This window comes from Heptranchias perlo, chromosome 23 (genome assembly GCF_035084215.1).
Source record: "Heptranchias perlo isolate sHepPer1 chromosome 23, sHepPer1.hap1, whole genome shotgun sequence".
In the NCBI taxonomy this organism is placed as follows: domain Eukaryota; kingdom Metazoa; phylum Chordata; class Chondrichthyes; order Hexanchiformes; family Hexanchidae; genus Heptranchias; species Heptranchias perlo.
In genome coordinates this window covers 48,302,835-48,319,040 of record NC_090347.1, presented here as the reverse complement: position 1 = coordinate 48,319,040, position 16,206 = coordinate 48,302,835, and the positions used below count along the sequence as shown (strand labels likewise).

The 16,206-nt window shown below is 46.8% G+C and overlaps 1 protein-coding gene across 1 annotated transcript in view; it reads left to right on the top strand.

Moving 5' to 3' along the window:
- LOC137341338 (glutamate receptor ionotropic, NMDA 2C-like) overlaps positions 1-14,134 on the top strand; it is a 707,538-nt gene extending 693,404 nt beyond the window's left edge. The window contains exon 12 of the mRNA XM_068004462.1: positions 12,632-14,134. Coding sequence (XP_067860563.1) covers positions 12,632-14,134 — 1,503 coding nt within the window. The remainder of the gene's footprint in view (positions 1-12,631) is intronic.
- Positions 14,135-16,206: the final 2,072 nt, after the last annotated feature.

Here is a 16,206-nt window from a genome sequence, read left to right as displayed (position 1 = left end):
TCTTTGTTTTCCTAATTTCCTTTTTAATTTCACCCCTGCAATTTTTATGCTCCTCTAGGTTTTCTGTAGTCTTGAACTCTCAGTGTCTGACATAAGCTTTCCCTTATTGCCTTATCTTACCCTGTTTGCTCCTTGTCATCCAGGGGGCTCTAGATTTGGCAATCCCACCCTTTCTCTTTGTGGGGACATGTTTACTCTGCACCCCTTGAATCTCCCCCTTGAATGTCTCCCACTGCTCTGACACTGATTTACCTTCAAGTAGCTGTTTCCAGTCCACTTTTGCTAAATCACTTCTCAGCTTAGTAAAATTGGCCTTTCCCCAATTGAGAACTTTAACTCCTGTTCTATCTTTGTTACAGTAAAGAGCAGTCCCACCACAGGCTCCTGTGGATCACCGCTCAGGAGGAATTTGCACTCTGAGGATCTCCCTTTCTCCCACTATCCTTTACATTCCGCTCCCAAGTGCCTCCTGGCAGCTCCTCACATCCCTCATGACTCCACTGCCATTACCTTTGCCATAAGTCTCTTCTTGTGGGACCTTATCTTATGGAATGCTTTTTTAAACCAATCACACATTCCCTCTATCTATCCCTTGATATTTCCTCAAAGAATTCTGTAAAGGCTACTCAAGCACAATCTGTCCTTCAGAAATCTGGGATAATTGGCCCGAATCGGTTCATCTTTTTCCAATTGCCCAGTAATTTCATCTCCAGGTGCCCAATTTTTCAGCTGCCCCCTTCTGCATCCCACTGCTGGTCAGAAGCAGCACACCTGAAGACACCTTGCCTGCCTAGGCAGAACTGAAGCCACTTTTGGTGTCTCGGGCCCAAAACACGGGACGGCTCGCCCCCCCCGGGACGGGACGGCTCGCCCCCCCCCCCGGGACGGGACGGCTCGCCCCCCGGGACAGGCCTCAATACAGGGGCATCCCCAGTGGGGCCTCGAGCTCCACAATAGAGGAAAATGGAGCATAGCTACAATCCTGGTTGCTGGGTCCTAAGGCCTGCCTGGTGTGGTGCCTCATCATTGGCTTTTACCGGTGGAGGTTCTTGCTGGCAGCCCCCAGCTGATGAAGGGGGTGGGAGGGAAATTTGAGCATTGTACAATTTACTGCTTTTGAGTAGAGGCAGCAGCTGGTGGGGATGTATTTTGTTCACCACTGTGTTACACCCTGTGAATTAAAGAGGAATTCAGAGTCTTGGGGCATCCTATCCCACTTGTGCCGAGAGCACAAGTTAAAGTTTTGGAAGGAATCGTCATCATGTCCCCATTGATACCAGCCCCCATTGACACCCCGCCCCCCTTCGGAATGCTTCTATTTAGAAAGCCCAGGATCCCATATGCTTTTTTAAACCACTTTCTCAACCTCTCCTGCCACCTTCAAAGATATATGCCCAAACTCTCTGTTCCTGTACCCCCTTTAGAATTGTGCCCTCTAGTTTATATTGCCTCTCCTCATTCTTCCTACCGAAATGTATCACTTCACATTTCTCTGCTTTAAATTTCATCTGCCACGTGTCCGCCCATTCCACCAGCCTGTCTATATCCTCTTGAAGTCTATCACTATCCTCCTCACTGTTCACTACACTTCCAAGTTTTGTGTCATCTGCAAATTTTGAAATTGTGCCCTGTACACCCAAGTCCAAGTCATTAATACATATCAAGAAAAGCAGTGGTCCCAGCACTGACCCCTGGGGAACACCACTGTACACCTCCCTCCAGTCCGAAAAACAACCGTTCACCACTACTCTCTATTTCCTGTCACCTGGCCAATTTCGTATCCATGCTGCCACTGCCCCCTTTATTCCATGGGCTTCAATCTTGATGACAAGCCTATTATATGGCACTTTATCAAACATCTTTTAAAAGTCCGTATACATCACATCAACCGCATTGCCCTCATCGACCCTCTCTGTTACCTCATCAAAAAACTCAATTAAGTTAATTAAACATGATTTGCCTTTAACAAATCCGTGCTGGCTTTCCCTAATTAATCCACACTTGTCCAAGTGACTGTTAATTCTGTCCCGGATTATCGTTTCTAAAAGTTTCCCCACCACTGAGGTTAAACTGACTGGCCTGTAGTTGCTGGGTTTATCCTTACACCCTTTTTTGAACAAGGGTGTAACATTTGCAATTCTCCAGTCCTCTGGCACCACCCCCATATCTACGGATGTTTGGAAGATTATGACCAGCACCTCTGCAATTTCCACCCTTACTTCCCTCAGCAACCTCGGATGCATCCCATCCGGACCGGGTGACTGATCTACTTTAAGTACAGTCAGTCTTTCTAATACCTCTTCTTTATCAATTTTTAGCCCATCCAGTATCTCAACTATATCTTCCTTTACTGGCAGTGTCTTCTTCCTTGGTCAAGACAGATGCAAAGTACTCATTTAGTACCTCGGCCATCCCCTCTGCCTCCATGAGTAGATCTCCTTTATGGTCCCTAAGTGGCCCCACCCCTCCTCTTACTACCCGTTTACTGTTTACATGCCAGTAGAAGACTTTTGGATTCCCTTTTATGTTGGCCACCAGTCTATTCTCATACTCTCTCTTTGCCTCTCTTATTTCCTTTTTCACTTCCCCTCTGAACTTTCTATATTCAGCCTGGTTCTCACCTGTGTTATCAACCTGACATCTGTCATACGTCCCCTTTTTCTGCTTCCTCTTACTCTCTATCTCTTTCATCATCCAGGGAGCTCTGTCTTTAGTTGTCCTACCTTTCCCCCCCACCGTGGGAATGTACCCGAATCATCTCCTCCTTAAAGGCCGCCTATTGTTCAATTACAGTTTTTCCTGCCAATCTTTGATTCCAATTTACCCGGGCCAGATCCATTCTCAACCCACTGAAATTGGCCCTCCTCCATTTAAGTATTTTTACTCTAGATTGCTACTTGTCCTTTTCCATAATTAATCTAAACCTTATGATTCAATGATCACTGTTCCCTAAATGTTCCCCCACTGACACTTGCTCCACTTGACCCACCTCATTCCCCAGAATCAGATCCAGCAATGCCTCCTTCCTCGTTGGGCCAGAAACATATTGATCAAGAAAGTTCTCCTGAACACATTTCAAAAATTTCTCCCCCTCTCTGCCCTTTACACTATTACTATCCCAGTCTATATTAGGATAATTCAAGTCCCTGATTAACACTACTCTATGGTTCCCTGCAAATTTGCTCCTCTATATCCTCCCCACTAGTTGGTGGCTTGTAGAATACACCCACTAGTGTAATGGCACCTCTATTGTTTATTTACTGTAACCAAATCGATTCTGTCCTTGACCCCTCAAGGACATCCTCTCTCTCCAGCTCTGCAATATTCTCCTTAATCAATACTGCCACCACCCACCCTCCTTTCTTTCCTTCCCTATCTTTCCTGAACACCTTGTATCCAGGAATATTTAGTACCCAATCCTGCCTTTTTTTGAGCCTGGTCTGCGTTATCGCCATGACATCATATTCCCATGTGGCTAATTATGCCTGCAGCTCACCAACCTTATTTACTATGCTTCGTGCCCATAAATGCATAGTCTACTCAATCTCTCCTCGTAGGGCAACCCTTTCATCCCAGGAATCAATCTAGTGAACCTTCGTGGCACCTGCTCTAACGCAAGTATATCCTTCCTTAGGTAATGAGACCAAAACTGTACACAGTACTCGAGGGGTGGTCTCACTAGAGCCCTATATAATTGCAGTAAGACCTCCTTACTCTTATACTCCCACCCCATTGCAATAAAGGCGAACATGCCACTTGCCTTCCTAATTGCTTGCTTTACCTGCATGTTAACTTGATGTGATTCGTGTACAAGGACACTCAAATGCTTCTGACTACCAATATTTCTTAGTCTCTCACCTTTTAAAAATATTCTGCTTTCTATTCTTCCTACCAAAGTGGATAATTTCACATTTCCCCACATTATACTCCATCTGCCACTTTCTCGGCCACTCACTTAACCTGTCTATAATCCTTTGCAGACTCTGCGTCCTCCTCACAGCTTACTTTCCCACCCAGCTTTGTATCGTCAGTGAACTTGGATACATTACACTCGGTCCCTTCATCTAAGTCATTAATATAGATTGTAAATAGCTGAGGCCCAAGCACTGATCCTTGCGGCACCCCACTGGTATCAACCTGCCAACCTGAAAATGACCCGTTTATTCCTACTCTCTGTTTTCTGTCCATTAACCAATCCTCAATCCACGCTAATATCTTACCCCCAATCTGCTGAGCCCTTATCTCGTGTAACAACCTCTTGTGTGACACCTTATCGAATGCCTTTTGAAAATCCAAATATGCTATCCACTGGTTCCCCTTTATTTACCCTGCTAGTTGATGCTGCCAGAGTCTCAGTAAAGGAAGACATATTTGAGATCCTGGATGGGCTAAAGATTGATAAGAAAGAGGTACTTGAAAGGCTGGCTGTACTTAAAGTAGATAAGTCACCCGGTCCGGATGGGATGCATCCTAGGTTGCTGAGGGAAGTAAGGGTGGAAATTGCGGAGGTACTTGCCATAATCTTCCAAACATCCTTAGATACGGGGGGGGAATGGTGCCAGAGGACGGGAGAATTGCAAATGTTACACCCTTGTTCAAAAAAGGGTGTAAGGATAAACCCAGTCAGTTTAAACTCAGTGGTGGGGAAACTTTTAGAATCAATAATCCAGGACAGAATTAACAGTCACTCTGGACGAGGGTGGATTGATTAGGGAAAGCCAGCACGGATTTGTTAAAGGCAAATCGTGTTTAACTATCTTGATAGAGTTTTTTGATGAGGTAACAGAGAGGGTCGATGAGGGCAATGCAGTTGATGTGGTGTATATGGACTTTCAAAAGGTGTTTGATAAAGTGCCGCACGATAGGCTTATCATCAAGATTGAGGCCCATGGGATAAGAGTCAGGAAGCAGAGAGTAGTGGTGAACGGTTGTTTTTCGGAATGGAGGGATGTGTACAGTGGTGTTCCCCGGGGGTCAGTGCTGGGTCCACTGCTTTTCTTGATATATATTAATGACTTGGACTTGGGTGTACAGGGCACAATTTCAAAATTTGCAGATGACAAAAAACTTGGAAGTGTAGTAAACAGTGAGGAGGATAGTGATAGACTTCAAGAGGATATAGACAGGCTGGTGGAATGGGCGGACACGTGGCAGATGAAATTTAACGCAGAGAAATGCAAAGTGATACATTTCGGTAGGAAGAACGAGGAGAGGCAATATAAACTAGAGGGCACAATTCTAAAAGGGGTACAGCGACAGGGAGATCTGGGGGTATATGTGCACAAATCATTGAAGGTGGCAGGGCAGGTTGAGAAAGTGGTTAAAAAAGCATACGGGATCCTGGGCTTTATAAATAGAGGCATAGAGTACAAAAGTATGGAAGTCATGATGAACTTTTATAAAACACTAGTTTGGCCACAACTGGAGTATTGTGTCCAATTCTGGGCACCGCACTTCAGGAAAGATATGAAGGCCTTAGAGAGGGTGCAGAAGAGATTTACTAGAATGATTCCAGGGATGAGGGACTTTAGTTACGTGGATAGGCTGGAGAAGCTGGGGTTGTTCTCCTTGGAACAGAGACGGTTGCGAGGAGATTTGATAGAGATATTCAAAATCATGAAGGGTCCAGACAGAGTAAATAGAGAGAAACTGTTCCCATTGGCGGAAGGGTCAAGGACCAGAGGACATAGGTTTAAGGTGATTGGCAAAAGAACCAAAGGCAACATGAGGAAAAACATTTTTACACAGCACTTGGTTGGGATATGGAATTTTTTTTTTATTCATTCATGGGATGTGGGCGCATTAATTGCCCACCTCTATTTGCCCTTGAGAAGGTGGTGGTGAGCCACCTTCTTGAACCGCTGCAGTCCGTGTGGTGAAGGTTCTCCCACAGTGCTGTTAGGAAGGGAGTTCCAGGATTTTGACCCAGCGACGATGAAGGAACGGCGATATATTTCCAAGTCGGGATGGTGTGTGACTTGGAGGGGAACGTGCAGGTGGTGTTGTTCCCATGTGCCTGCTGCCCTTGTCCTTCTAGGTGGTAGAAGTCACGGGTTTGGGAGGTGATGTCGAAGAAGCCTTGGCGAGTTGCTGCAGTGCATCCTGTGGATGGTACACACTGCAGCCACTGTGCGCCGGTGGTGAAGGGAGTGAACGTTTAAGGTGGTGGATGGGGTGCCAATCAAGTGGGCTGCTTTGTCCTGGATTGTGTCGAGCTTCTTGAGTGTTGTTGGAGCTGCACTCATCCAGGCAAGTGGAGAGTATTCCATCACACTCCTGACTTGTGCCTTGTAGATGGTGGAAAGGCTTTGGGGAGTCAGGAGGTGAGTCACTCACCACAGAATACCCAGCCTCTGACCTGCTCTTGTAGCCACAGTATATTTATGTGGCTGGTCCAGTTAAGTTTCTGGTCAATGGTGACCCCCAGGATGTTGATGGTGGGGGATTCGGCAATGGTAATGCTGTTGAATGTCAAGGGGAGGTGGTTAGACTCACTCTTGTTGGAGATGGTCATTTCCTGCCACTTATCTGGCGCGAATGTTACTTGCCACTTATCAGCCCAAGCCTGGATGTTGTCCAGGTCTTGCTGCATGCTTGCACGGACTGCTTCATTATCTGAGGGGTTGCGAATGGAACTGAACACTGTGCAATCATCAGCGAACATCCCCATTTCTGACCTTTAAGATAGAGGGAAGGTCATTGATGAAGCAGCTGAAGATGGTTGGGCCTAGGACACTGCCCTGAGGAACTCCTGCAGCAATGTCCTGCGGCTGAGATGATTGGCCTCCAACAACCACTACCATCTTCCTTTGTGCTAGGTATGACTCCAACCACTGGAGAGTTTTCCCCCTGATTCCCATTGACTTCAATTTTACTCGGGCTCCTTGGTGCCACACTCGGTCAAATGCTGCCTTGATGTCAAGGGAAGTCACTCTCACCTCACCTCTGGAATTCAGCTCTTTTGTCCATGTTTTACCAAGGCTGTAATGAGGTCTGGAGCCGAGTGGTCCTGGCGGAACCCAAACTGAGCATCGGTGAGCAGGTTATTGGTGAGTAAGTGCCACTTGATAGCACTGTCGACGACACCTTCCATCACTTTGCTGATGATTGAGAGTAGACTGATGGGGCGGTAATTGGCTGGAGTGGATTTGTCCTGCTTTTTGTGGACAGGACATACTGGGCAATTTTCCACATTATTGGGTAGACCCCAGTGTTGTAGCTGTACTGGAACAGTTTGGCTAGAGGCGCAGCTAGTTCTGGAGCACAAGTCTTCAGCACTACAGCTGGGATGTTGTCGGGGCCCATAGCCTTTGCTGTATCCAGTGCACTCAGCCGTTTCTTGATATCACGTGGAGTGTATCGAATTGGCTGAAGACTGGCTTCTGTGATGGTGGGGATATCGGGAGGAGGCCGAGATGGATCATCCACTCGGCACTTCTGGCTGAAGATGGTTGCAAACGCTTCAGCCTTGTCTTTTGCACTCATGTGCTGGACTCTGCCGTCATTGAGGATGGGGATGTTTACAGAGCCTCCTCCTCCCGTTAGTTGTTTAATTGTCCACCACCATTCACGACTGGATGTGGCAGGACTGCAGAACTTTGATCTGATCCATTGGTTGTGTGATCGATTAGCTCTATCTATAGCATGTTGCTTCCGCTGTTTAGCACGCATGTAGTCCTGAGTTGTAGCTTCACCAGGTTGGCATCTCATTTTTAGGTACGCCTGGTGCTGCTCCTGGCATGCTCTTCTACACTCCTCATTGAACCAGGTTTGATCCCCTGGCTTGTTGGTAATGGTAGAGTGAGGAATATGCCGGGCCATGAGGTTACAGATTGTGCTGGAATACAATTCTGCTGCTGATGATGGCCCACAGCGTCTCATGGATGCCCAAGTTTTGAGCTGCTAGATCTGTTCTTAATCTATCCCATTTAACACATTGGATGATGTGAAGATGGGACTTCGTCTCCATAAGGACTGTGCGGTGGTCACTCCTACCAATACTGTTATGGACAGATGCATTTGCGACAGGTCGATTGGTGAGGACGAGGTCAAGTAAGTTTCTCCCTCGTGTTGGTTCTCTCACCACCTGCCGCAGGCCCAGTCTAGCAGCTATGTCCTTCAGGACTCGACCAGCTCAGTCAGTGGTGGTGTTACCGAGCCACTCTTGGTGATGGACATTGAAGTCCCCCACCCAGAGTACATTCTGTGCCCTTACTACCCTCAGTGCTTCCTCCAAGTGCTGCTCAACAATGCAAGGAATGCACTGCCCGAGGGGGTGGTGGAGGCAGATTCAATCATGGCCTTCAAAAGGGATCTGGATAAGTACTTGAAAAGAAAAAATTTGCAAGGCCATGGGGAAAGGGCGGGGGAGTGGGACTAGCTGGATTTCTCTTGCATACAGCTGGCGCGGACTCAATGGGCCGAATGGCCTCCTTCCATGCTGTAACCTTTCTATGATAGTTACACCCTCAAAAAAATCTAATAGGTTCGTCAAATACGATTTCCCTTTCATGAAACTGTGTTGACTCTGCCAAATCATATTATGATTTTCTACGTGTCCTGTTACTACATCCTTTTAATCGATTCTAACATTTTCCCAACGACTGATGTCAGGCTAACTCGCCTGTAGTTTCCTGTTTTCTCTCTCTCTCTCTCTTGAATAGCAGGGTTACATTTGCTACCTTCTAATCCACAGGGACCGTTCTAGAATCTAGGGAATTCTGGAAGATCAAAACCAATGCATCCACTATCTCTGAGCCACCTCTTTTAAAACCCGAGGATGTAGGCCATCAGGTCCAGGGGATTTGTTGACTTTTAGTCCAATTAATTTCTCCAGTGCTTTTTCTTTACTAATCTTAATTACTTTAAGTTCCTCCCTCTCATTAGACCCTTGGTTCCCCACTGTTTCCGGTATGTTTTTTGTGTCTTCTACTGTGAAGACAGATACAAAATATTTGTTTAACATCTCTGCCATTTCCTTATTCCCCATTTATAATTTCTCTTGTCTCTGCCTCTAAGTGACCCACGTTTACTTTTGCTAATCTCTTCCTTTTTACATACTTGTAGAAGCTCTTACAATCTGTTTTTGTATTTCTTGCTAATTTACTCATCTTCAATTTTCTCCCTGTTTATCAATTTCTTGGTTATCCTTTGCTGATTTCTAAAACTCTCCCAATCCTCAGGCTTACTACTCTTTTTGGCAACATTATAAGCCTCTTCTTTTAATCTAATACTATCCTTAACTTCTTTAGTTAGCCACGGATGGATTATTTTTCCCGTGGAGTTTTTATTCCTCAAGGGAATGTATATTCATTGAGAATTATGAATTATTTCTTTAAATGTTCGCCATTGCTTATCTACTGTCATATCTTTTAATCCAATTTCCCAATCTACCTTAGCCAACTCACCCCTCATACCTACATAATTGCCCTTCTTTGAATTTAAGACCCTGGTTTTGGACTTAACTACATCACTCTCAAACTCAATATGAAATTCTATCATATTATGATCACTCTTCCCCAGAGGATCCTTTATTATAAGATTACGAATTAACCCTGTCTCATTACACAATACTAGATCTAAAATAGCCTGTTCCCTAGTTGGTTCCTCGACATATTGTTGCAGAAAACTGTCTCATGCATTCCATGAACTTGTCCTCCAAACTTCTTTTGCCAATTTGGTTGGCCCAGACTATATGAAAATTGAAGTTCCCCATGATTATTGCATCACCCTTGTTACAAGCTCCTCTAATTTCCTGATTTATACTCTGTCCAACACGATAACTGCTGTTTGGGGGCCTGTAAACTACTCCCATCAGTGTTTTCTGCCCCTTGTTATTTCTTAGTTCCACCCAGTGTAGAGAGAGCTTTACTCTGTATCTAACCCATGCTGTACCTGACCTGGGTGTGCTTGATGGGACAGTGTAGAGAGAGCTTTACTCTGTATCTAACCCATGCTGTACCTGACCTGGGTGTGCTTGATGGGATAGTGTAGAGGAAGCTTTACTCTGTATCTAACCCATGCTGTACCTGACCTGAAAGTGTTTGATGGGACAGTACAGTGAGAGCTTTACTCCGTATCTAACCCTAACTGTTCTTGTTCGAGGAGTGTTTAATGGGACAGTGTAGATTGAGATTTAGTCTGGAACTAACCCATGGTGTATCTGCCTTGGAAGTGCTCAATGGTATAGTGTAGAGCGGTGTTTACTCTGTACCTACCCCATCTATCTGTACCTGCCCTGGGAGTGTTTGTTGAGCAAGTGTTAGCTGAGATTTACTCTGTATGTAACCCGTGCTGTACCTGCCCTGGGAGTGTTTGATGGGACAATGTAGTGGGAGCTTTACTCATTTTGTAACCTGTGCTGTAAGTGGCCCAGAATTGTTTGATGAGCTAGTGTAGGGTGAGATTTATTCTGTATCTAGCCATGCTATTCCTGCCCTGGGACTGTTTGATGGAATAGTGTAAGCATAGAAACATAGAAAATAGGAGTAAGAGTAGGCCATTCGGCCCTTCCGGCCTGCTCCGCCATTCAAAATCATCTAACTCAGTATCCTGTTCCCACTTTTTCCACATATCCCTTGATCCCTTTAGCTTTCAGAAATATATCTATCTCCTTCTTGAATACATCTAATGACTTGGCCTCCACTGCCTTCTGGGGTAGAGAATTCCACAGGTTCACCACCCTCTGAGTGAAGAAATTTCTCCTCATCTCAGTTTTAAATGGCATACCCCGTATCCTGAGACTGTGACCCCTGGTTCTGGACTCCCCAGCCATCAGGAACATCCTCCCTGCATCTAGTCTGTCTAGTCCTGTTAGAATTTTATATGTTTCGATGAGATCACCTCTCATTCTTCGAAACTCTAATGAATATAGGCCTAGTCGACCCAATCTCCCTCCATGGCAAGGACATCCTTCCTCAGATAAGGAGACCAAAACTGCACACAACTCCAGATGTGGTCTCACCAAGGCCCTGTATAACTGCAGTAAGACATCCCTGCTCCTATACTCAAATCCTCTTGCAATGAAGGCCAACATACCATTCGCCTTCCTAACTGCTTGCTGTATCTGAATGCTCACTTTCAGCGACTGGTGTACAAGGACACCCAGGTCTCTTTGCACCTCCCCTTTTCCCAATTTATCACCATTCAGATAATAATCTGCCTTTCTGTTTTTACAACCAAAGTGGATAACCTCACATTCATCCACGTTATACTGCATCTGCCATGTTCTTGCCCACTCACCCAACTTTCTAAATCACATTGGAGCCTCTTTGCATCCTCCTCACAGCTCACATTCCAGCTTTGTGCTGTCTGCAAACTTGGAAATGTTACATTTAGTTCCCTCATCCAAATCATTGATATATATTGTGAATAGCTGGGGCCCAAGCACTGATCCCTGTGTTACCCCACTAGTCACTGCCTGCCAGCCGGAAAAAGACCCGTTTATTCCGACTCTCTGTTTCCTGTCTGTCAGCCAATTCTCAATCCATGAGAGAGAGCTTTACTCTGTATCTAACCCGTGCTGTACTTTTCCTGGGAGTGTTTAATGGGACATTATGGATTGACATTTGCTCTGTTTCTAACCCGTGCTGTATCTGCCTTGGGAATGTTTGATGGGACAGTGTAGAGGGAGCTTTACTCTGTTTCTAACCTATGCTGTATCTGCCTTAGGAATGTTTGATGGGACGGTGTAGAGGGAGCTTTACTCTGTATAAAGCCTGAGCTGTACCTGCCCTGGGAGTGTTGAATGGGACAGTTCAGAGGGAGCATTACTCTGTATCTAACCCGTGCTGTACCTGCCCTGGAAGTGTTTGATGGGACAGTGTAGAGGGAGCTTTACTCTGTATCGAACCCGGGCTGTACCTGCCCTGGGAGTGTTTGATGGGACAGTGTAGAGGGAGCTTTACTCTGTATCTAACCCGTGCTGTACCTGCCCTGGAAGTGTTTGATGGGACAGTGTAGAGGGAGCTTTACTCTGTATCTAACCCGTGCTGTACCTGCCCTGCGAGTGTTTGATGGGACAGTGTAGAGGGAGCTTTACTCTGTATCTAACCCGTGCTGTACCTGCCCTGGGAGTGTTTGATGGGACAGTGTAGAGGAAGTTTACTCTGTATCTAACCCATGCTGTACCTGCCCTGGGAATGTTTGATGGGACAGTGTAGAGGGAGCTTTACTCTGTATCTAACCCATGCTGTACCTGCCCTGGGAGTGTTTGATGGCACAGTGTAGAGGGAGCTTTGCTCTGTATCTAACCCATACTGAATCTGTTCTGGGAGTGTTTGATGGGATAGGGTAGAGGGAGATTTATTCTGTATCTAACCTGGGCTATATTTGGTTTGAGTGTTTGATGGGACAGTTTTGAGTGAGTTCTTCTCTGTCTCTAACTTGTGCTGTACCTGGACTGGGAGAGCAAACATTGGGTGGAAATATTCTCCATAACTGATATCTCACTTTGACAAATTCAAAAATTCCGACCCTTAGCTTCAAAAGTGAACGGTCTTGTGATTGGAGATCAGATCTCTCAGCGGATTGTTGGGTGGTTTTGGGGAAAGGTTTCCAGTTGCCCTGGGCCTGCCTCACGAACATGTACAGAATTATAACCAAGCTTTCTGTTTCACTCCCCCCATTTCAGGGAATCTACAGTTGTTTCAGTGGTGTGCAGGAGGTGTCCAGCCCAGTTCATGTGGCCTCTCCCATTGTCTCCTCGAGTTTTTCTCAAGCTAACATGTTGAAGATGCTGCAGGCGGCCAAAGACTTGGTATCGTCCACAAACGTTGAAAGTTCCTTGGAGAACGCCACAAAGACGATAAAACATTGGACACAGGCGGGTGATAACATCACAAGCAGTTTTCCTAAAGTACCATCACAGAATGCAGAAGGATCACATCCCATGGCCAGAAAACACCTTTCTGTTCCTTGTATTTCCACCAGACACCAGGCCCACTGCCATCTAGCGACAATATCTCCAGGGCAGGCTTCACCTCTGCTCACAGCGACTACACCAGGGTCTCCAGAACAGGAGACAAGACAATCAGATCGGCCAATAATTACATACAACAGTAGATCAGTTGGAAAATATCTAGCTGCAAAACCTGCTACTGTAATCTACAACCCTCATCCCATGCCGTCAGCTGAACTCACTGTGCAGTCCCAACACAGCAGGGGGATTGATGTGGGAAATGATCTGAAGTGTCCTGGCATTCTACTTATCAACAATGAAAAATTACACTACAAGAATATTTACAACAGAAAATATTTCACAAGCAGACTGCAGTCACCTTGTAGGAAATTGGCCCATTGCTCTGTAGGAAATGCTAGCTCACAGAGTGGGACAAAGCCATTGATTGCAATGAAATCTTGTATTGGATTGAATGAGAAACGGCTTGTGGGAAATCAGCTCCTTTCATATCCCAACCGGACAAACTGTAGTTCCTGCATCAGGTTTTATTCTGGGCCGCAACCAGAGGAATTACCCTTACTGACCAGGCGATCTTCATACATCAGAGCAACAAGGGAGCAAGAGGAAAACCCAAGGTTCCGAGACAGATCAGGAAACTTGGAAAAGCCAAGACCACGAGGAGAAATTCCTGACTTATTCCTCAGGCCAAACAGTGAGATCCTGGAACGGGCAGGAAACACAGTCAAGCAGTCGTCCGCTCTAATGGAAGGACACCCTGCCCAGGACAACACGGGTTTGGACTCTAGCCAGCCTATAACACCAAGCAGACTGCAGTATTCTCAGTCTGCGAGGCTGCCGTCTTACAGAGAGGCCTGCCTGCAAAATTCACCTGCCCTGAGACGCTCCTCCACGGTGCTGCACCAACACTCCTGGCTAAATTCCTGTCCGAGCCCCTCCGTGTACGTCTGGCATCGTAGGGTGGGCTCCCAGCGTTTTAACTGGTTGTCTGGGCCTGGGTACCTGCCCTGTGACAGAGGCATTATGATGAATTACTTGGAGAAAAGGACTACACAGAGGGACAGTACTTCCAGAGAGCCCACACACAGCACGAGTAGGATGATCCATCATCGGATAAGAGCCCAGGGAAGCCAATTGGAGTCTGGAAGTGCAGGAGACAGTTCCCCTTATGTGAGGAAACCATGTGCAAGGGTTTCCAGCCTGGAATCTGAGGTATAGATTCAGTGAAGTTTAAAGAATTAAACCCCAGAAATGAAAATGTTTCTTTCATTCAGTGATCCCCTTCTCTGTTTAATTACTTTCAGTCTTTTCCCACTGTTCCTTGTCTCTCTGATCAGAGCACACCTTGCTTACTTATTTAGCCTGGATTGAAATGACATTTTTCCCAATCTAACTTTCCCCAACACCTCAGCTATTTACTTGATGCAAAAAGGCCATTTTTAACAGGGGGCATGATTTACTCATACATGGGAAAAAGATGTCAAGGCAACTAAGAGCGTCTCAGTGAGTGAGCAGTAAATGCCTCGGCCTAAGGAATATCAATTAAATTGGGAATAGAGTGAAGGGATCTGCTCGAGTCAGGGCTTTTGCAACATGCAATCTATTTCTGTAGAAACAAAACATCAATTTTGGAGTTTTTGAAATCTGACACACGGCCAGTGTCATTGTCACATAAACTGAGACGTTCTCCATCTTAACTCGGCAGCAGCAGCACGCTGCCCAAGGCACCATTGGGCGCGAACCAAGGCCCGAGCTGAGTGGCTCCTGGCCACTTGCAGCTTTGCCATCATTTTATAACAAATATAATCCTTGCATTTAGACAGAACCTGAACACAGCAAAACATTTCAAAGTGTTGTTGCACCATGAACGACTACAGAGTAGAGCAGCTCATATCCGCTCTCAGTGGAACCAGTGGCTGAGCCCACACCGTGATAGTGAGAGTACAGGCAGAACTAACCATCATCGGTAGGGTCGGCAGTGCGATGATCGGTGTCACAGTCCGCTCTCTGATGGAGAAGCTCTCGGGGGGGGGGTGATGATCGGTGTCACAGTCCGCTCTCTGATGGAGAAGCTCTCGGGGGGGGGTGATGATCGGTGTCACAGTCCGCTCTCTGATGGAGAAGCTCTCGGGGGGGGGTGATGATCAGTGTCACAGTCCGCTCTCTGATGGAGAAGCTCTCGGGGGGGGGGCGATGATCGGTGTCACAGTCCGCTCTCTGATGGAGAAGCTCTCGGGGGGGGGGTGATGATCAGTGTCACAGTCCGCTCTCTGATGGAGAAGCTCTCGGGGTGGGGGGTGATGATCGGTGTCACAGTCCGCTCTCTGATGGAGAAGCTCTCGGGGGGGGGTGATGATCGGTGTCACAGTCCGCTCTCTGATGGAGAAGCTCTCGGGGGGGGGTGATGATCGGTGTCACAGTCCGCTCTCTGATGGAGAAGCTCTCGGGGGGGGGTGATGATCAGTGTCACAGTCCGCTCTCTGATGGAGAAGCTCTCGGGGGGGGGCGATGATCGGTGTCACAGTCCGCTCTCTGATGGAGAAGCTCTCGGGGGGGGGGTGATGATCAGTGTCACAGTCCGCTCTCTGATGGAGAAGCTCTCGGGGGGGGGGTGATGATCAGTGTCACAGTCCGCTCTCTGATGGAGAAGCTCTCGGGGGGGGGCGATGATCGGTGTCACAGTCCGCTCTCTGATGGAGAAGCTCTCGGGGGGGGGCGATGATCGGTGTCACAGTCCGCTCTCTGATGGAGAAGCTCAAATTGCTTACATTACCCAGAGCCACACATGGCACGGGGCTGACACATGACATCTGACTGTGGCCAATACTCTGAACTCTGAGTCTCAAACCATAGAACCATAGAAAAGACACAGCAGAGAAGGGGGCCATTTGGCCCATTGTGTCCGCGCCGGCTCGAAGAACAAGCGGGTGCCCATTCTAATCCCACCTTCTGGCACCCGGTCCGTAGCCCTGCAGCTTACTTGGGCTATTCTGGTCGCAGTTTGGGATGGTGGAGGATTCATTCCCCATACCACCATATCCAACCTCAGCTCATCGTGACCAGAACTCTAAAGTCACACGGTTACAGTGAGATCTCAGTGTGAATCGGACTCTAACAGAGAATTATAGAATGGCTACAGCACAGAAGGAGGCCATTCGGCCGGTCCAGCCCATACCTGCTCTTTATAAGAGCAATCCAGTTAGTCCCAGTCCCCCATTCTTTCCCTGTAGTCCTGCAAATCTTTTCCCTTCAAGTATTTATCCAGTTCCCTTTTAAAAGCCATGATTGAA